Genomic DNA, 21,088 nt, shown 5'->3' with positions numbered 1-21,088 from the left:
CTTCTTGGGCATTCCTTTTTCTTCATCCTGTGGTGTAATTAACTATTTTATTACAGAACCATGGAATGATTTACATGGGAAGGACCAAGCTTGTCTTGTTCCCACCCTGTTTGTCTGAGGTGAGTGGGAGAACAGTTCCAATCTGAAAATTCACCTTGTTATTCCAGCCTTTGCACTTCCAAGGAATTTGGGGTGACTGCAGCTGTGAGTCTCCAGTTTTTCTGTGCAAATGTTGGATTTTTTCCTGTTTCTGCAGCTTCAGGAGCAAAGGCAGTTCTGAGCTTGGAGAGCAGCAGGTTGGGAGTGCCCACCCAAACAAGGGAGAGGAGGAACAAATGGAAAAAAGGATGGAGAGACTCGAAGCTGTTCGTTTCCCTTTGCAATAATTCTAAAAAAACACCTTGAGATATTTTCTGGGTCTATGTCACGCTCTGCTCTGATGTTTCTGTGGAGGAAAGAGCTCCAAATCCATGAGCACAGACTTGGTGCCAGTGCTGCTGATATTTTGGAGCAGGTTAATGATCTGTGTTTGTGTGCCACAGCAGCAGGGCTGGGCTGTGTTTGTGTGTGTTTTAGGGAAGAGTTTGTTTATTCTCCAGAGGGAACAGACGTCCCTGCAGATGGAGCCTGCCAATTTATCTCCCTTTTACTTTCTTGTTTAATTTCTAGTAGTAATGTCAGTATTGTTCCAGGAATCCTTTCTGAAGTCTTAGACTGAGCAAGAATTTATTTATGGATTTCTTTATGCCTGTCTGTCCTGTGCAGAAATGTTAAATTGCAACATTTGTTCTGCTTCTCTCTCTTGGCTGCAGGTCCAATGCTGTTGGAAAAAGAAAGTGGCTTGAGGGATTTTGAAATACAGAAATTGGGCTGTAAAATGATTCTGGAATCTGTTAATAACACTGAGTGCACCAGCATTGGTTCTGTATATTTTTATTATTTTCTTCTGAACAGGGTTACAGGTTGATTCATATTTTAATGTGGTTGGTGCTTCTTCATTGACAAGATTGTTAATTTTTTATTCTGCTTCTTTCACTTAGTCATGGTTTTTGTGTTCTGAATATATTTTAATTATTTTTTCCTGCCTGTATTCCACTCTCACATCTGCTCCTGTCCTGCACTTCACTCTTGTCATCCCCAACCAGAGCCCTGGAAATTATCCAGCAGGCATCAAAGCAAGCACAGGCTGGTTTTTAATAACAGAGGCAAAACTTTGCACCTCCAAACTATTTCTGCAATTTCTCCTTATATTATAGTGCAGCATAAAGTTAATATTGGACCCAGATTCAGTGGTAAAGATGCCAAATATTAGAATTGGCAAGGAAAGGGGTAACTCAGAAATACTTAAGGTTTTCTTGCCTGAGGTGCCCCATTTTGATATGCAGCTGGCATTGGACAAGGGAAATATTATTAAACGATGGCTTTGAACCTCTTTTGTTAACAAAATCATGATTCCAATAAAATAGTCACTTCCAAGGTGTATTTGTGTAAGAACATTGGTTTAATTTAGAGTGGGGTTTGAGATAGGGAAGACAGAAAGATTCACAGCCAAACTCTCTTTTGGCCTTTATTCAGTAAATTATTCTTGCTGCAAACCTTCTCCAGACCAGCAGAGCACTGGGGAATGAGTCTGATATCCACTGATGCACAGACAACTTTATTTTCTTCTTAGTTAGTGAATTCCATCGGTATCCAGTGAAAGCCAGGCTTTGCAGGCAGAGGTGATTCTTTTTAATGAAAAATAGATAGGTGTATTGGAGAAATCAGTGGAGAACCTTGGAAACTTGGTTTTGAATTCAAGAAAAAAGGCAAACTGTCCGGATGAAATACGAGAATATGGAATTTATTTCCCCCCTAGATTTATTTTCTTACCATTAATGAGTATTAATGTACATTTATTGTCTGGAAGAGGAATGGAATGGAGCTGCTGGAGGCACTGGAAGCAACGCTGGCTCAGAACAGTTGCATCTGTCATGCAGCAGGAATGCCTGCAGTGGAACCTGCTTTCCAGATAGAGCTGTTTCAAATCAGGGCTATCAGCATAAAATGTCAGATCAAATTCATCAGAGGCAGGAGAAAAAGAAAACATTCTGATCCAGGTGAAATTCGAGCCGCTCTCTGATGGTTTTCAGCTCTCTCTGGTGCTGCAGAGTGGCAATGCTGAATTTCCCCTGCTGCTGGGAGCTGGGCTGCTCTTCCCAAATTCCCTTCCAGTCCTGGGGTTGTTTCCTCAGCTGAGCAAGTCCAGGTGCTCCCACAGCCCCTCTGGGGCTGGGAATTGGTGCAGAGGGTCAGGACTAGGAATTCTCTGCTGTCCCAGTGCTCAGGACGGCCACTCCCAGTCCCTCAGTGACTCTTTGATAGAGGTTGGTGCACAAACGAGCTGAAGTTTTGTGGAAATCTGATAATTTGCTTTTAATAAGGTCCCGTTCATTGAAATCAACTCTGTAGCACAACGACAGCACTTTGGGAACTCCTGAGGCTCTGTAGTCACCACTGGGCTTATTTAATTTGTTGTTTAACTGCTGATTAAACTTTACATTGAGGCAGAAGCACCTTGGTTTAAATACAAACCCTTTTTATAAAAGTGGCTCACAGACCTGCCTGTTCCTTTTCTTGGCTAATCTACAGCCACCCTGCAGACATTACAAAGAAATAAAAAACTGCAGAAAAATCGTGTCTGTGTACTGGAAAAAGGTATTTTGGGGCACTTGCTTCTTCCAGAAATGTTTGCAGTAAATGTCTGCAGAAGATACCAAGCAGGGGTTGGGATAAGTCAGCCTTGATTTGGGGCTTTAGCAGAGCAGCCACGGTGAGAGGCAGAGATCTTTGCTACTGCTCACAAGGCAGAGTCCACTGGCTCACAAATGGACTCTGGATATACTGGAAATTATGAAAAATAGCAAAATGTTGGTATTTCTGTTCATAAAAAAGAACTGGACAGCAAGAAATGTTGGCTGCCCTGTTTGTCCCTCTGGGTGGAATAAGGCCTTGGCCTTGTAAGGATTATGATGCTATTTTTCCTAAAGCTTAACAGGAGAAACGAGAGTGTGATCAATTAAATTTGTGCTGGGAATAGACCTGTTCATAGACCTTTCAATAGACCTTTTTTTGGACCTTCTCATCCCAGTGGAGGCCGTGCTGTGTGCGTGAGGGGTTCCCAGGAGCCGTGCGAGGCGCCGGGGCTGATGGAAGGGTCGTGGTGACACCGAGGGCACACGGAGGGTCACAAACACCCTGAGAGCCCTGTCCCCGAGGGCTGGCAGTCCTGGCCCTGCTGAGGAGGGCACGAACCCCAGTCCTGGTGCCCGGGGGTGCTGGAGGTGGGGGTCCTGTGGCGAGGCTCCTCCGCGGGCTGTCCCTGGCGCGGGGCTGGCGGGCGGGGAAGGCTGGCAGCGGGCAGGGAGGTGCCGTGCTTGGCCTCTGCAAAGAGAAAGGGCCCTGTTCACTGCCAGCTCCTCCTTCCTGCTCTCCCTAGAGCATCTCCTGCTTGGGGATCACGGGCTGAGGCAGGAGCTGCACCACGGTGCTGGGCCCTGCGCTGGAGCCGAGTTTATAGTCTTCACTGCCTGTGCTGGCAGAAGGAGATGGAAGGGATGGCTCAGGAGATGCTGCGGGAGAGAAGAAGAAAAAGGATTATCATGGGCTTGGGTGCTGTTCAGGAGAAACCAGCAAAGCACCCTGCAAAGGCAGGAGCAGGAGCTTGGGGGGTGCTGGCACATCCCTGCCTCCTGGTTTGTGAGGAGGCCCAGGGTGCACTGGCAGGCACGGATCAATTCTTCTCAGCATTTTGCACTTGGGGAATGCCCCCAGCTGCTTTTCAATCCCTCCTCTCCTTGTCAGAGAGGAGCTCAACCTGCAGCCCCACTGCACCTCACAGAGCGCAGCATTTCTCTAATCTCCTTTGCTGGAAAGGGGCTTAAAAGCTAAATAAAACCACCTAAAATCCATGATGCCAATGTTAATACAGCTGAGAAACAGCAGAATACACTGCGGGAGGTAAATGATTGTAGGTGGCAGAGGGAGGGTGGCTGTGAGTGCAGGACACTGTGGGTACATGGCAGTGGCTGTTCAATTACACCTCCTGTTCTTTCTATTTTTAACAGCGTGGTCCTACAGGGGATAAATGCCTTAACCCAGCCCAGCAGTGATGAAGATGAGCTTCTGTTCAGGTCCTGTTGTTTGGCAGCAAGCACAGGGAACTCCTGCCATAAATAACCATCTGTCCTCCGTTTGGCATCTCCCGGTGCTGCCAAATGCACAGAAACACCCAATCTTGATTTCTCGCCCTTTTTTTTTTCCATCTTGTGTCATTTTAGTGACATCTCAACATCGCCCCCTGGGTCATATTACCATTAAAAATCCTAACTTCTCTCTGGAACCATGGAAAGGAGTCAGCCAGGGCAGCTGCGAGCTCTGATTCCAGTGTAACACTTAAACTCGTATAAATAAACTTAAAGAGCTTAACTAAACCTAAATTTACTTCAGCAAACTTAAAGAACTTAATTTTTTTTTAAAATAAATAATATTTTAAAATATTTATTTATTTACTTATTTTTCTAAATGTATTATTAAATAAATAAACCTTTTTAAAACAGTCTTTTAAAATCAATACACTTTAAAAAATAAGCTCTCTAAATAAATAAGTAAATAAATAAACAAACTTTTTTTTCTGAACTGTGTCTGCTGCCCAGCTCCCTGGTTATGCTGATGCCAATGATGTAAAAATGGGCTGTAAATAATGTGAAAATGAGCTGTAAATAATGTAAGAAGGGGGGCACATACGGTCTGGAGCAGTGTGGATCACAGAGGTCATGTTGCTCTGCAGGACGTGTCCTGGCAGTGGTTCCAGGTTGAGGTTGGGAGGTGCTGACTGGTACTGGAGATCAGCAGCGGTTCCTGCAAGTGGAATTGGGAAGAGACATCATTCCTTGCATGGTTCCCGACCAGCCAGATGCTCTGGGCTAAATCTTTTTCATCCAGAGGATGTGGAGGACCTCTGTGGGTGAGGGTTAATGGCTCATCCTTGCTTCCTTCCTCTTTGCTGTGTAGGGACAGCCCCCCCCGGTTTGTCTGGGGTTTCAGCTGCTCTGCTCTGCCTGGGGGTGTGTCCCAAGTGCTGCCCTAATCCAGGCTTCCCATAAAGTTATAACTTTTGCACTTTTCTAACAAAAAAGGTATTGTCTTCCTTAAACTGCCTCAGTTAGGTCGGAGGCCTGAGTCAGGTGCCACACCACAGAGCAGATCCTTTGCTGTGAACCTCAGGAGGTTTCCAGAGCTAGGCTGGAAAGAAAGGCTCTGGGATTGGACTGGAGTGAGAAGGATCCTTCAAACTACAATTCATCAAACGGTTTTGGTTGGAAGGGATCTTGGAGCTCATCCCATTTCCACCCCATGTCATAGGCAGGGATGCCACCCACTGTCCCAGGCTGCTCCAAACCCATCCAAACTGGCCTTGGACACATCCAGGGATCCAGGGGCAGCCACAGCTTCTCTGGGCACCTGTACCAGGGCCTCCCCACCCTCACAGGGAAGAATTTTTTCCCAAAATCCCACCTAAACCTTTTCTCTTTCAGCTCAAAAACCCTCTCCCTCCATCCTCCCTCCCAGCAGACACAAACCCAGACACAAAACCCTACGAGGAGCTCTGAGACAGCCCAGCCGTGCTGCCCATCCTCGGGAGGGGCTCGTACCTCCCAGCAGCATCTCCTGCAGCAGGCTGTCGATCCTGGCCACGCCGAAGAGCTTCACGAACTGCACCTGCTCGATCATCTGCCAGGTGATGCTCTGCAGGGGCGGCAGCAGCAGCAGGATGTCGCTGAAGCGGCCGCGCGAGTCGTACTGGCGGTCGTTGATGTAATCCTCCAGGTTCACCTGCACCTGGAAGCGCATGTTCTTCACCTTGCCCGCCTCACTCAGCCCTCTGCAGTCTGCCACAGGGGAAAACGGAGTTAGCTGCTGGTCTGCGTGGGCAAACATTGCCCTGTCAGGCAGGCTGTGTGCTGGTGATGCCTCAGGTTTTATCTTTGCTGTATTTCAGGCTCTGCGCTGCCCAGGGTGCAGCTCTGAGCTCACAGTCAGGGTCACTCAGCTCTGCACACAGCAGGGACACAAAACAAATCCTTCTCCTGCTGCACACCAAGGACAACTTTCAGCCCAAAGCACAAACAAGGGTGGCTGAGGGAGGAACAAGAATAACCTTCGTAACCTGAAGCAGTAACTGGACAATTAAACCCCAATATGCAAATGGACGAAAACTTACAAATGTGTGAGCCCTTGTGACCATTTTGTGTCCATTTTGTGTCCATTTTGTGACCATTTTGGGTCCATTTTGGGTCCATTTTGTGACCATTTTGGGTCCACCTTGGGTGTAGCCCTGGCCAGGCTCTTGTCCTGCCCAAGGTGTATCCTAAAAGCCCTTTCAATAAATCTCTGCTTTATTCTCTGGCTCTGTCCAGTCTCTGTTCCAGCTCAGCCTTCCCAAGGCATCACAGGGAAAAGGATGAGATGGCAGAGATGCTCTGACAGAGCCTCCAAGGTCAGCTGGCAGTCTGGGCTGCCAATGCTTCACATCTCACATGGGACAGGGAGACAGGGAGACAGGGAGGGGAAAACAGTAATTGGAGGAGAAACTGTAATTTGAGGAGATTTTGAAGGGAAAGAGTAAGAAAATAGGAACTTGCTTCACATGAATGTGTCTGCCTACTGCCATTAGCAAAGGGGAAAATTTTAGAAGTTAAAATATTTATCCTTCCAAGGAAACAGCCTGGAATTTTCCCCTGAAAACTTTGAGTCACAACTGCCACCACTAAATGCAAGCAGTTTCAGTGCCTGTGTGTTGTGATTGCACTCACTGCAGCATCAGTTCCTGTCTTGCTCTCCTCTCTTTGACCTGTGGTCAATCCTTTTATCCAAGGACCACTGGTCCAGCTTTGCTGAAGCAAATAAATTTATCCCCGAGTGGGGTGAAGTGCTGGCATTTACAGCCTCCCACTCCTGCCTCTGCTGTTATCTAAACCTGAGCATTCTGGATCACTGCACATTTCCTTCACTGTCTGCAAAGAATCCACAGGCACCACATTTTGGGGATTGCAGTGCCAAGAGATTAGATAAAATGGTTAACAAATGATCGAGTGTCAGCACGGGGAGCTCTGAGGACATTCCTGCTCGTTAGCATGGATGAACTTCACTTCTGGGGAGCTTCACGCTTCCTCCTCCCAGCTGGAACCTCAGCACCTCATTGTCACTTTGATCTAAAGCTGCAGGGAGACACTGATCAGCTGAGAGGGTAATTTGTCAAAATCCATTTGATGAAAGCATCCCTTACTCTGCTCACAGCAGGCTTTGGTGAAGCAAAGCTCATGGTGTTCCTGAAACTCCTGGTTCTTGATTTTCAACCAGTGAATACAGAAAATACCCCGAAATTAATGGATGGTACTCTGATTTCTCCATGCTAAAAAACAAAAGGGCATTGTCTGGACTTGGGATTGTTCTCCCACCTCCTCCACTGGAACCTGGGCTGAGGCAGAACTCCCTGTGCTCCTGGAATAAACCCAGCAGAGCTTCAAAACAAACTGGTTTTTCTCTGTGTTTCCCTGCTCTCCATCCTGTATATCAGCCCTGCCCCAGGTTGCTGCTGGCTTCCAGCAAGATCCATTAGCAGACCCCTGATATTTTGATATTTCTGGGCACTCTGAGCAGCCCAGCTCTCTGTGGTTTTTGATGGTGCTCTCTGGCTCTTATGGATGCTCCTTGGCTCGCTGCTGCTTGTTTGGCTCACTTTGCTTCTACATAATTAATACGGGCATGTATGTGCTTAATGATCATTATAAATGCAATGTCCTGCATTTCAGGCTGATGGGCTTTCCCAAAGCCAAGCTCCTGAAGCTGCCAAACTCCTCCTGCAGAGCCCTGCACATCAGCCTGGCTGGAGTTCATACTTGCTAAAAACACTCAGGAATGGGTCACTTCTGACTTAAAACTGCACCGCTGAGCATTTCTCGTTACAGCACGGGCAGGGTGAGAGGTAGAGCTGCTTCCAAGGGATTTTCCTGGTTTTTGGAGAGCCCCAGCTGCTCTGCAGGCCCCGTGCTGGGCGGTCAGAGGGGATCTCACCTGGGTCAAAGAAGATGATGGCTTTGAGGCAGGCGTACTCGTTGTCATCGATCTGGATGTCCCGCAAGGGCTTCACCAGCTCGTCCAAGATCCTGGTGGCCACACGAGCGATCTCCAGCTCTGGGCAGTGCATTGGGATGATGAAATCATTCCCTGGGAAGAGAAATTCCCCATCAGGTTTTGGCTCTGGCTCTGCTCTCATCCAGCAGTCACCCCGAGCAGGGTGGCCTGACAGTCCCAGTGCCATTTGCAGCAATTTCCACCCTGCAGCTTTGTCAGTAATCCACGAGAGAGGCGAGCCCTGGATCTCATCCCCTGCTCCTCACCCACACTGTGCACACAGCCTGCTCCATGCCCTGCTCTGCCTCTGTTACATCGAGCATCTGTTTGTAAGCAGTGTTGCATCTTTATTTTTGGTTTTCTTTGCTTAAACAAAGCTATCTCTCTCTGTTCTTTAATGTGAGCCTTTCATGGTCAGTATTCTCATTTTTACAAGAAAAATCCCACCTGTGGTGGCAGAGAGCTACATGAGAAGGAAACACCTATTTACACTGTAATCTTTAATAGACATTTCTGCTAAGTTTTTAGGTATTTATACCCAAATACCTCATTGCTTGGGCCTTGGCAATTTCAGCTACAAAACCAAGACAACCCAGTTTGAGATGCCATTTCAATACTGGGGCTTTCTCATCCACAATTTCAAAGCAGTGAGGAAACAATTTTAAAATCCCAGTGAATTTATTTGCTCCTCTTTACTCTCCTCTCCAGCACTGTCTCCATTCAGAGGTTCAGCCCACACCCAGGAGTGCAGAGGGGGTTTCAGGGGTGCAGAACACTTGGGAATGATTTGGAAGGGGTGAATTATAAAAGCAGGAGTGTTTCAGTACTTCACCTAATAGCAGGAAGTCAGTGTATGGTATGGACCTCTTGGCCACCCCCAGGAGCAGATGTTCCCCTGCGTGGGCTCTGAGCAAGGCAACCTGGAGGTGGCACAGGAGAAAGAAATAAGATTATATCGGAAAAGCAGAGAGTGGAGTGCTGAGCTGTTGCTGTTTAATTAAGCCCCATTTGGTGTTTGCTTAGATCTGGCAGATCTACAGATAAAGTTCTGTTCAGGGCTAGAAAATATCAGTGTATGTTCACTTTGAGAAGTGCTACATTTGTGGCAAACTAAATGAGAAGCTGTTTTTTACTAAAAGAGCAAAGAAGGGCTTGAGTAAATTGAGTTCTTAGGAAATAAACAGACTGTATATTCAATTATTAGCTACCAGCAAAGGCAAAATCAGAATTGCCTTGTAGTTCAGAACTGCAGTTCAGAACCAATCAGAATTTTTTGACTGAATCTTTTGCAGGTTGGAGTGACCAACTCTATATTTTGAGGGACCTTGGCCACAGAAGTTCTTTTTAATTGGTCCTGTTGTTTACAGCTCTGCACAGGGTGATCTGTATGTTAATGCCAGATTCCCCCGTGAAAGATCCAGCCTGGAATTCCTTTCAGAGTCACTGCATTTACCGGGAAGAGCCATTTGGTTGTACCTGGTCGTCCAGGGGCAGCTCACAGAAGGCCGGGATGTATTTTGCCCATTCCACCAGCACCAGCAGCTGCTGCTTCATGGATTCACACACGTCGTTGATGGTTGCAATCTTCTTCATGGCGATGTCTGTGCTGTGCACGGGGCTCAGGGATAAATACTGCAAGGGAAAAAACCCAGCTTAGTTTGGACCAGGTCAGCGCTGGTTCATCGCCCTCCACAGCAAGGATTCCTCCCATCAGGGCCCCCAGAGGATGCTCCCGTGGTGGTTGGACACTTGTGCCCGGCTGTGTCCGACTCACAGCCCGTGGAGCAGCTTCCACGAGGTGGTGCTCAGTCCCAACACACACCCAGCCCTCCCTCCCCGCTCTCCAGGCTGGCTCAGGGCAAAGGGAATATTCCCGTTCCTGCCAGGAGCTGTGGCTCAGCTTCCCACCACTCCCTCCCTGCAGCCAAATGCATGAAATGCACTCAGCTTTTCTCCCCAAAGTCGCTGTCAGGGACAAAAAAACTCCCTTTTTGATCTCTACAGGGCTGCGTGGCAGGGAGAGGGTTAAAAAACCCATAATTTTTGGAAAGGAAGTGGATTCATTGCTGCATGTAATGTGCAACATCTGGGCCGTGTGTTTCAGTGGGGAAAGGGTATTTGCATAAGAATTTAAAGGATGCTCAGGGTGAAATTAATGATGGAGCATGAAATAAAAAAGCAATCAGAGTCAGCTGAAGCCCAGGGGATTTATTCACATTATTTTTCTGCCCTAAAATTGTTATCCTGATAAAGAAGCTATGAGGAAAGATACAATCAACCACAACTGGAATATTATGTCCAGAGCAGAACAGAGAGTGCAGCAAGGAAGGACAAAATTCTGTGTGAATGCAGCGAGATTTTAGGGGTGCAGCAACAATTTAGGGGGAACAAGGGACCTGAGCTCTGCAGCATCCCTCAGCCCTTGGAATTCCAGCTTTCTGTCTCCCACCAAAGGCTGCACCTGCTCCCTGCAGGATGTGTTGCCTTGATAATGGATTTTTCCTGTCTGCTTTGGGATATTTTGCACTTTCTTCCCCGTGGGTTTGTGCAGAAGCCATCCGAGGGCAGCAAAACCATCCAGCCCTGGTTGGTTCAGGGGGCTGGAATTGCTGAGGGACTGTCCCCACGTGTCCTACCTGCTGTGCCATGGCCTCAGCCTGGGTGAGGATGTTGATGGAGAGGGAGCCGTTGTCCTCGTAGCTGCTCCTGCGGATGCTGATCCTGTCACGCTCGTTCTGCACGGCTGAAATGGAGGAGAGAGGTGCTTGTGTCAGTGAGAAACTCACTGCCAGTGCTTGTGTCAGTGAGAAACTCACTGCCAGTGCTTGTGTCAGTGAGAAACTCACTGCCAGTGCTTGTGTCAGTGAGAAACTCACTGCCAGTGCTTGTGTCAGTGAGAAACTCACTGCCAGTGCCTGTGTCAGTGAGAAACTCACTGCCAGTGCTTGTGTCAGTGAGAAACTCACTGCCAGTGCTTGTGTCAGTGAGAAACTCACTGCCAGTGCTTGTGTCAGTGAGAAACTCACTCCCAATGCTTGTGGAAGAGAGAAATTCACTCCCAGTGGTTGTGTCAGTGAGAAACCCACTCCCAGTGCTTGTGGAAATGAGAAATTCACTCCCAGTTCTTGTGGAAGAGAGAAACTCACTCCCAGTGGTTGTGTCAGTGAGAAACCCACTCCCAGTGCTTGTGGAAGTGAGAAATTCACTCTCAGTGCTTGTGTCAGTGAGAAACTCCTAGTGGTTCTGGAAATGAAAAAATCCCAGTGGTTCTGGAAGCGAGAAATTCACTCCCAGTGGTTGTGTCACTGAGAAAATCCCAGTGCCTGTGTCAGTGAGAAACTCACTCCCAGTGCCTGTGTCAGTGAGAAACTCCCAGTGCTTGTGGAAGTAAGAAAATCCCAGTGTTTGTGTCAGTGAGAAACTCCACCCCCAACCAGTGGCTGCTGCTCCTTGAGGTCCCTACAGGAATGGGGCTTTGCTCCTGCTCTGCTGTTGTTGGATGTTGGAGTAAACAGGCTCTGGGGAGGGGAAAAGGCCTCTTCAGAGGGAGAAGAGTGAGCACAAGAGGGAGATGAGGCCATTTGGGGGTCAGAGCAACACCCATGGGATGTTTGCTGGTCCTACTGGATGTGATGCAGCTCAGGGGGTGTTTAGGGAATTGGTGTCACCTCTCTCCCCTTGGCCATGCACCCACACTGCTGGAGCCCTTGGCACCTTTCTGCACTGAGGATTCCTGTGCTGAGCTCCTGGTGCAGCAGGCTGCGCTCCTGGGGCTGCAGCTCATCCCATCCCCTGGTGGAAAAGCATCCCCTGATCCCCCCTCAGAGCAGCCTTGGAGTGCCCCCTGCCCCTGAGGCAGGGCAGGAGGTGATCCCAGGGGACACCACCACTCAGGGGACACAGCAAGGGTCACTCCATGAGGGACACACAAAGAAAAGGGAGTTTAAATCCACTGATTCCTCATTAAAACCATTCCCTCAGTGTTGCCCACAGCTGATTTCAGAGAGCCTGAAACCCCAGCAGCAGTGACAGATAAAGACAGGGCCAAGCCAGGGTTTGTCACCAGCACTGCTGGAAATGAGTTCAGTGTCCTGAACTGGTAATGACAGCAACACCACCGACCTCATGCACACTGCAGGGACCACAGCAGAGTGAAGATCAGCCCAGACCCTTTACTGGACATGCCATGGTGAACTGGGAAAAACCCACTGATTTTTGAGGCCCTCTCCACCCTTTAAACCTTCCTTTTCCCTGAAGTACAAGCCACATCCAGCCTGATGCTCCATCAGCCCTGCACAGGGAGCAGAAGGCACAGATTGCACTTCTGCCGCTTTTTTTTTGCAACACAACCTCTAAGAGCTGACTCACCTCCACTGCAGCCATCCAGTGAAACAGCAGCAGCGAAAAAAGGAGAATTTAGACTTAACCCAACCTGGTTTCAGTGTTGGCTTCTCCCCCAAGCCCTCTTGCCTCTGTCCAGCAGCTTGGGGGGAAGGAGCCTGAACACACTCAGTGTTTTCCTGGCAGCTCACAGATCTTGGCCACAAACAGCTCAGAAAGGCTCTTGCCATGTCCTCAAAGCAGGGGGAGAGGGAAGATTTAGCACGTGGTGACAGTGCAGCACATCCCTCCTCCTTCCTCCAGCAATCCCAGACTCCTTTCCCTTTATTTGGGGGGAAATGACTCAAACAGAGCTGCCAAAGCACCACTCACTCTGCTTTAACCCCTTGGGTGTAGAGCACCGTGGGTTTGTCTCAAAAGTGGCCACTGGAGGAGATTTTTCCATCAATTTTTTTTCCTTTCTGTAGATTCAGCAGAGTTATTTTGCCATCATTCTTTTGAGTCTTTGCCTCTCTGCTGGGTCCTGTTTTTGGAGCATCAGGACTCATTCCTGGGAATCCATACAAAGGGAAAACACGGGCACTGCTCTGCACAATTCAAGGGAAGGTGGGGTTTTTTTCTGCCAGCTCATGTCCAACCACTGCTCTGTTTTCCTAACCAGCCTCTGATGAGGGGCCAACAAAGTGAAAGGGCAGAAAACAAGCACCAGTGCCAAAAATCAATGTCTCCCCTTATCGACAGGAGTGCAGTGTTTATTTTCCAAGATCTGGGGCTCAGCCTTGCTGTCAGTCAGGATCAGCTTGTGGGGATCTGACTTTGTACCTCAGAGCCAGCCCTGCCTGCAGGGTGCATCCATTCCTGAGAGGTGCCACACACAAACACATCCCTGGAGAATTTCAGGCTGTGGACACTACAGAGAGGCAATTTGTCATTAATTTAGAGAAAAAACAGCAGAGCTTTTGGGAGCCTCTGCTAACCCTCCTTAGACAGCAGCATAAATTGTCCTGTGCACGATGGGAGGGTCAGCCTGAGGGTGAAGGTGGTTATAGGAACCACGATCTTGACACTTCACGGGTTTTATTGGTCCACCAGAAAGGTGAGTGGCAGCACCCAGGAGAAACAAGCCTGACCCAATCTGTGTCATCAGTGATTATTTTATAAAATCCCCATCTAAGCTTCTACACCTGAATTTACATCAGATGCTTCCCCACAGGCTCTCAGGGTGGGGCTCTCTGCCTGCTTACAGGAAAAGGGACAAGTTTTGCCTTTCCAGTCAAAATCAAACATCTGCTTTTATAAAATTTTATAAAATTTTATAAAATTTTTATAAATCCTGCAGTTCCAGGCAGACCTGGTCCCCATGACAGACTCCTTTAAGAAACCTCAGCCTGTTTTTCCCCTCGAGTCTTTTTATGGCACATATTTCAGTGCTTCCCTCATGCTCTGATAAGCTCAATCTTCCCGTGGAAGTGGATGGCACAGAGCGACTTTCTCAAGGTGATTGGGGTGTTATCACTGAGGCTCCCAAGATGTGATGGAATTAGATACAAAGGGGAGTTAATGTTTCACCTGCCACAAAAATTAATCTATTACTGTGCAGCGATTATATTGCTATATTTATTGTGTTTGTGAAAGGGAAGGGACAGGTCACCCCTGGTGAGGCAGTGGGAGTGCTCCAGGGATGTGCTGGCCCTGGGGGTGCTGGGCTCAGGTGTGATCTTGGACTTGCTGTCAATAAAACTCAACAAACCTGCAAGAAAGACTAAAAACCCAGTGCTGCACCTCTCTGTCTCCCAGGGGCTGCTGTTTCCAGAAGTGCCTGGCAAAATATTTGAAAATCTTTGCTCCCTAGTGTGGTTTTTTGGTTTTATTTTGGGGTTTTTTGGGGGGTTTTTTGGGGTTTTTTTGGTTTTTTGTTTGTTTGTTTGGGGTTTTTTGGTGGGGTGTTTTTTTTGGGTTTTTTTGTGGGTTTTTGTTTTTTTTTTTTGGTTTTTTTGGTGGGTTTCTTTTGTTTGTTTGTTTTTGGGTTTTTTGGGGTTTTTTTTGTTTTTTGTTTTTTGGGGTTTTTTTGGTGGTTTTTTTGGTTTGGTTTTGGTTTTGGTTTTTTTTCCCTCTAGTCCTGTTCCCTGCACATTCCCAAAGCCAGAAAACACCACAGAGATCCACCCAGCCCTGCAGGAAGGGACATCAGTGAGTCCCCAGGACGCTGCTGGCCAGGGACAGTGTGGCCCCATCTGGGCTTTCCCACAGGGAAAGGGGAGAGAGGGCAGAAGGGCTCCTGTGTCTCCCTCCAGGGAATTGTCCCTGCCTGCAGCGTGTCCTGGCTGTGGGGAGGGATGGGAAAACAAACACATCCCCTGTGTGACGCAGGGGAGCCCTCAGAGGGGTTTTGTCACTCAGAGCAAGGCTGGACACTGCCTCCAGCTCCAGGCAAACAGGGATTTGATCCCCCTGTTTGTGGGATTGCAACAAACCCCTGCTTCCCAAATTATTTCTCCTTGCTCCTTTGCCATGCAGAGCCAGAGCCTGGCATGAGGAGCCTCCAGGGAGTCCAAAAAATGAGGGCACGGGCACGGGCTGGGACAGCAAACCAGGAACTTTCCACAGCAGATGCAGAGGAATTACTGTTCCCATCATGATTCCACTAAAAGCAGCCTCAGTTAATGCTGGTGGGGCTGGGAATGGAGTGATAAATGGCACAGAGAGAGCAGGAGGAGGGAGGGCCCTGCGTGCTGCACTCACAGCGTTTCTGTCTTCACCAACAGATTTACTCCTCCTGCTGCCTGATTAATTTATATCCACAAATAATCTTTTTTTTCCCTGAGCTGCCTCGGATTTTGTAGGTGTGGTGTGTTTTATTCTTAAATAAATCCCAATGGTGCGCGTACATTTAATCCTTTCATGGGCTTGTGGGCTGATTTATGACTGCTGAAGGTAGAGAAGATCCTTTATCTCTCTTTTCCATCCTTCTTTGCAATAAACTGCAGTCCCAGCCTTCTGAAAGCTGGCAGAAGAAATGTGCAAACAAAAGGTATGAAACAAGCTAGAGGCCCTGTGAAGCACTAATAAAACTGTCCTATTTCACAATAAATACTTAATAAATAAAGAAAAGCCTCAAACCTTCCCTCAAACTCCCCCTCTCCCTTACTGTTGCAGCAGTGATACAAAAATTCTTTTTCCTTCTGCATAAAATGAAATTATTAAAATTAAATTATTAAAATTAAAATTAATTAAATTAAAATTAAATTAAATTCTGCATATAGTCAAATTCATAAATTACTTTGAAGGGGATGAGAGGTTAAATATTAACCCCTAATTTCATTTTTTCCCCACCAGCAAACTGAACCCTGACAGTGCAGTGCTGGCATTCCAGAAGGCTCCCAGGTTTTCAGGCACTCAGCTCTGTGTGAGGAGATGCCCTGGCTCACTTGAGAAATCACACCCCGCTGATTTATTCGAGGTCAAGCATGATCTCTGGGAGATGCTAAAAATAGAATCCTGCTGTTTTCTTTGGGTGTTTGAGTACCTGGTGTTCTGCTCAGCCACTGATGCTGCAGTGACCAAAATCCTGTCTGGTGCCATTGTGCAGGAAAATAGGAATTGAACCTTCTGAGCAAACAGAGAGAGGCAGGGGGAGCAGACAGAGAATCCCTAAAACATCCAGACCACCCCTGGCAGTCCCAGCCTTAACCCCAACACAAGAATAAAGGAGTGAATCTCCTGTAAAAATCTGAGATTCTGATCATAGAGGTGCTTAGGACATAAGAGGGGGGTTTTTTTGTTTGTTGAGGCATGGCTTTCCCTCTCCCCTCATTTTAACTTTAATGGTTGTTATTAAATTGAATTATTGATACCAAAAATGGAGTCTGGATAGGAGTGATGCTGAGTGAGCTATTTTCTAGGAAATCTGGGAACTGGACTTTCCACAAGACTCAGGTTTTGTCCCTTCCCTGCTCTCGGTGGTGCTGGTGGAACCCGGATCCCACCTCAATTCACAACCCCAAAGGAGTGGAGCTCTTGTGCAGGGCAGTCCTGGTCCTTCCTGAAAGTAGGATGGAATTCAGGCTGCACAAACCAGGCAATCTAAAGATCCTACAGGTGATTTTCTCAGCCATTCCCTGGGCAGACTGTTCAGTGCCCCACCACCCTCTGGAGGAAGAACCTTTTCCTAATATTCAACCTAAACCTCCCCTGACACAGTTTAAATCCTACAGTCCCAGGCAGACCTGGTCATAGTGTGATCAAAATATATTTGTATTATACAAATATATCCCTTTTTCTTTAGGGATTAATTTCCCTCCTGCCAGGCTACATAGTTCCTTGTAATTCCTTATCCACTAGAAAAGTTCCCAAAAGGGAAAAAAAAAAGAGAGAGAGAAAAAGAAATATCCAAACGTGTCACATCTCATCTTACAACACAGGAAGACTGGAAAAAAAAATAACAAACCCCAAACCCCTTCTTGATCCCAAATTCCCGTTTATCAGTGAGTTTTTCCAGGGAACAGCAAGTTCTCTGAGGCTGTGCACGCAGACACTGAGCAGTGGGTCAGTGGGGCACGGGCAGGGGTGACCCCACCCCAGGTGGATTGTCACAGCCAGCCTGGGAAAAGGATCGTTTCCAGCTTCTTTGTGGATAAACAATGCAATTACCACACCCTGGAAACTCTGACTGCCCTTATGAGGGCTGGCCCTAAAGGAATGTGCCAGGCAAAGAGGGATGTGCCAGTGCTGGGACACGAAGTGAGTGTGGATGTCACCTCTGCCACCTCCCAACACGCCCCAAAAGATTTTGTACAAATATTTGGCCACTCCAACAGTGCTCCATCCAAAACACGGCTTCTCCTTTCCCCCAACGCTTCGCAATACTGTTTAATATTAATCTAGAACCACCCAAAAGCAAATAGCTGTGTTCTTTTTTGTGCACACAGTTGTGCAAGAACTTTTCTTTCCCGGTCCTGCACATGTGCTCGGGATGGAGCTCTGGCCAGCTAAGCTAATTTCTGCACAGCAGTTGCTCAAGGTGCCTTGAAATCTCCCTTGCCAAACACAGGAGCATTTTCTGAGAGCACAACCTGACTACAACTCATAAAAAAGTTTCAAGGAATGTGACGATGTGGAACTCGACATGAGTCATCCCCCAGCAAGCTGCACTCAGTGATGGAGGCATCAGCCAAGGTTTTATAACTTTTACCATAAAAATCAATAAAAATCGTGCTTCAGCTCAAAGAATAGATCTGATAACCAGATTTCAGCCTTTCCAAGCAGTGCAGTTTGCTGCATCGGCAATTGGCTTCCTCCTGTCTAGAGCTGACCAGATCAGCTTCAATTTGGTCTTTATTAATCTGACCTCTATTTATTTTTCCATCTGCTGTATTTACTCCATTTCTCCTAAATTAAACCAGCTGGTATTTTTGTTTCATCCATAACTTATGCCAAATTTCAAGACACCCTTCTGCTCCAGGAAAACGTATGGTCAGAAGATGGGAAAGATCATTTCATCACCAGTAAGATCTTATTAATTACCAGAAATCGATGACAAATTTTCCCTTGGGTTCAGTGGGGCCACAGTTCCCTCCCTTGGGTGAACTTGGTGACACGGAAAGAAACTTTCAGACTCATTTCTACCTCCCTCCTCTTTTAGCTGCCAGTGGGTTGGGAAACAGCACAAATGAAGGGTGGGGAGTGTGAAGCCATCACCCAACAAGCTGCACCTTGGGTGGGTTGAGCCCTCACTTTGTCAGGCACTCAGTGGACAGGGACAATCATGGTAAAACAGGATCAGCCAAGCTCTCCCAGTGTGCAGAACTGGACAAGCAGAGACCAGAAGGGCTCTGATAGATCCCAGACTTCCCCAGGGAAGCTGCATGTAGGCACAGGTTAACAGAATTTTTGTTTTCTTGCAGAGCATTAGGCACTATGACAGCATTTCCTTTAGAAAAAAAAGAGTCCCTGGCACCCAAACCTACAACTCTCCACCTCCCCAGTGCAGACAATGGGAAGTGCAACAAAAGGTGTTGGCCAATATGGGATTGGCCCTTCCGTGCTGGTGGTGGCTCCACGGTCACCCCATCACCAGTAGCACGAGCAAAGGGTTTTGCTCTGAGTCATGTCCCCTCTTGGAGTACATGAGTCAGCTGTGGGGGACACATGAGTCACCCTGCCCAGGAGCTCTGCCCCGTGCCACAGAGGAGAGGCTCCCACTCCTTCAGGCTCTGAGCTGTACCTTGCCCTTGCATGCAGCTACGTGAGCATCAGCCCAGCCAACCACACCACCTGAAGCAGCAAACTGATGGCATTTATGAGACTGGAGGTGGCAGATCCTCGCTGAGATTGGCACAGGGAGGATTAGGAGTCACAGACGTGGGTATGGAGAGAGGGAATTGCTATTGTAAAATGCTCAGAGACCAAATAAGCCCTGAGGAAGCCCATCCCTTTCCCAGGACTACAAGAGCAGCCTCACAGGATGGGTGAATAATGTCATTGGGCTCATTGAAATTGAGACAAAATGGCAAATTGTTTCAGCTGCAACAAAAAATCTCTCTCTGTGACACACAATCATCATCTCTCCAGCCAGTGCTGCTGCTGTTCCCCACCGTGCTCTGCATGGAACAGGGCCTGAGAGAGCAGCAGGAAGGTCTGAAAAGTCTCTTTGCACCCACCTTCTTTCTTCATGCCGGCTCTGAAGCATTTCTTCAGCCTGCAGTACCTGCACTGGTTCCTCTTGTCTTTGTCTATCACACACTGTCGGTTGAACCTGGGAGGAGAAGGGAAATACAACATGGAGCGACCAGCCTGGCATCTGAGACCCCCTCAGCCCCAAATGCAGCCCCAGACCTCCCTCAGCTCCACGCTGCATGATCCTAGAGAAGAGCCAAAGGTCTGCTAGGAATGGATTGGATCAACTTTGGCTTGGCCCAGCTCCTCCTCTTCCTCACGGCTGCTCCTGCCAGCTGGAGTGCAGCGCCTTTAGACCACCCACCCTGCAGGGACTGGGACGGGTCTGGCTGTGAAAACACCACCGTGACTCAAGTTCTGCTCTGGAAGGAGCTCCACCTCCCGCTTCCAGACACTTTTTGGGTGTTCGGCGTTGGGGTTTGTCTGGTTTCACTTGTTCAACTATTCTGTGATTTGGGTGGAATAAAATACATTGTGGGCCACGAGGCCTTTGGGTCTGTGGTCTTGTTGTGAGGCCCGTGGCCTCCTAATTCCTCCTCCTTTCAGTGGGGATTTCGGAACCCTTGTGCTGTTCCAGGGGTGGCCCATGCAGGCTTGGCAGCTCTCCCCATGGTGGGTGAAACGATGGAAGGGGAATCTTCCATGCAGAGAGGAGATGACGTGGGTTCCTCCGGGACCATCAGGTTGTAAAAGCTGAGGCACTTTCCCAGACTGGTGAAAAGCCAAAGGTGCAAAGGCACAGAGACTTCCAGGGGAATTCACGTCTGCCATAAGCACAGCTCCGAGCTGGGCTGAGCTCACCAAATAAGGGCTTGCACACAAGCTTGGCTTCAATGCTGTGGATCTTTGCTGAGCTGCCAAATATCACAGAAATTCATGGATTCCTGGGGAGAGGCAACAACTCCGCTCCCAAGACGGCTGAAATTTCAAAGAAACCAGTAGTAGAGTTCATCTCCTCCTGCAGGAATCCCGCAGTTCATGGGATGGGCACTGTGCAGGTGGACACTGCTGTCACCTCAGGTGTCTTTCATGGCTGGAGTGTCCTGGAGTGTTAAGGGCACCAGAAACGTGTTGAACAACTAGGGTGACTTGCATTAGAAAAATTTGGAATGCCCTTAGAGGAGGAAAAGCTTTGGAACAGAAATAAAACTTCCAGGTTTTAACTAGAGATGAAGGGCTTAAGTGTATTCAGGTTTGGGATTTCTTTCCACTTTCTCCTGTGCTAAAATAAATATCATTTTTCTAAGGTATATCAAGATAGCAGCTTTAAAATTTATATCCTCTTCCTGGCAAAAAAACTCTCTCAAGTGTGTTCCAAAGTGGATGTGAATCATCTCTGGTCCACACTTATTTCTCAGAATATTCATAAAATCATCACTGATAAGTCAGTGTACATAATTTATTGTGTTTCAAAACAAGAATGGAGAAACTGTGAGAGGACTCTGGAGGTGGCAGATTCTTGGATGCCTGTTGTTTTTTACCAGGAAAAGCAAGAAAAATGAAATCTCTTTGGTCCTTTGCACCCTTGGCTCCCCCTTGCTGGGCTGTGACGAGGTCATGGTATCACTCCACACTCAGGGTCTGTATTTATGTATTTTACACATCAGTCAAACCTCAGATTTTAGGTTGGACTTGAGGATCTCAAAGGTCTTTTCTAGTTCATTCTGTGATTCTCAGGTCTAATGAGTTTCCCTGCATTTACACCATGGGGAAAGCAGTGATGGTGAATTCACTCAATGCGCTGCCCAGCACCACAGAAGGCCTCAGAGTCCAAACGAGACAGGGCTGAGTTTAGAGACAGGACTGAGTTTACCCCTTGTAAACCAAACTGCAATCCTACTGGTGGCCTCCACTGCGTGGCAGCTTGGCATTTGAGATCTGAGCCCCTGATCCCCAC

At 47.8% G+C, this 21,088-nt stretch overlaps 1 protein-coding gene across 6 annotated transcripts in view; it reads right to left on the bottom strand.

Moving 5' to 3' along the window:
• Nucleotides 1–1,822: 1,822 nt before the first annotated feature.
• LOC134557797 (hepatocyte nuclear factor 4-beta-like) overlaps nucleotides 1,823–21,088 on the bottom strand; it is a 61,383-nt gene continuing 42,117 nt past the window's right edge. For 5 of the 6 annotated variants that reach the window (XM_063411051.1, XM_063411052.1, XM_063411050.1 and 2 more), the window contains 8 exons: nucleotides 19,176–19,270; nucleotides 10,812–10,918; nucleotides 9,652–9,807; nucleotides 9,008–9,095; nucleotides 8,116–8,268; nucleotides 5,694–5,930; nucleotides 4,786–4,899; nucleotides 1,823–3,423 (listed from right to left, as the gene is read on the bottom strand). In XM_063411051.1, the coding sequence (XP_063267121.1) occupies nucleotides 3,227–3,423; nucleotides 4,786–4,899; nucleotides 5,694–5,930; nucleotides 8,116–8,268; nucleotides 9,008–9,095; nucleotides 9,652–9,807; nucleotides 10,812–10,918; nucleotides 19,176–19,270 (1,147 nt within the window). In that variant the 3' untranslated portion in view covers nucleotides 1,823–3,226. Of the gene's footprint in view, nucleotides 3,612–4,785; nucleotides 4,900–5,693; nucleotides 5,931–8,115; nucleotides 8,269–9,007; nucleotides 9,096–9,651; nucleotides 9,808–10,811; nucleotides 10,919–19,175; nucleotides 19,271–21,088 lie in introns of all 6 variants that reach the window. The other variant, XM_063411055.1, reaches the window with a different exon arrangement.

Source organism: Prinia subflava, chromosome 13, assembly GCF_021018805.1.
Source record: "Prinia subflava isolate CZ2003 ecotype Zambia chromosome 13, Cam_Psub_1.2, whole genome shotgun sequence".
Taxonomy (NCBI): Eukaryota; Metazoa; Chordata; class Aves; order Passeriformes; family Cisticolidae; genus Prinia; species Prinia subflava.
Note: the sequence above shows the minus strand (reverse complement) of the source record. Positions and strands in the feature narration are given on the sequence as shown.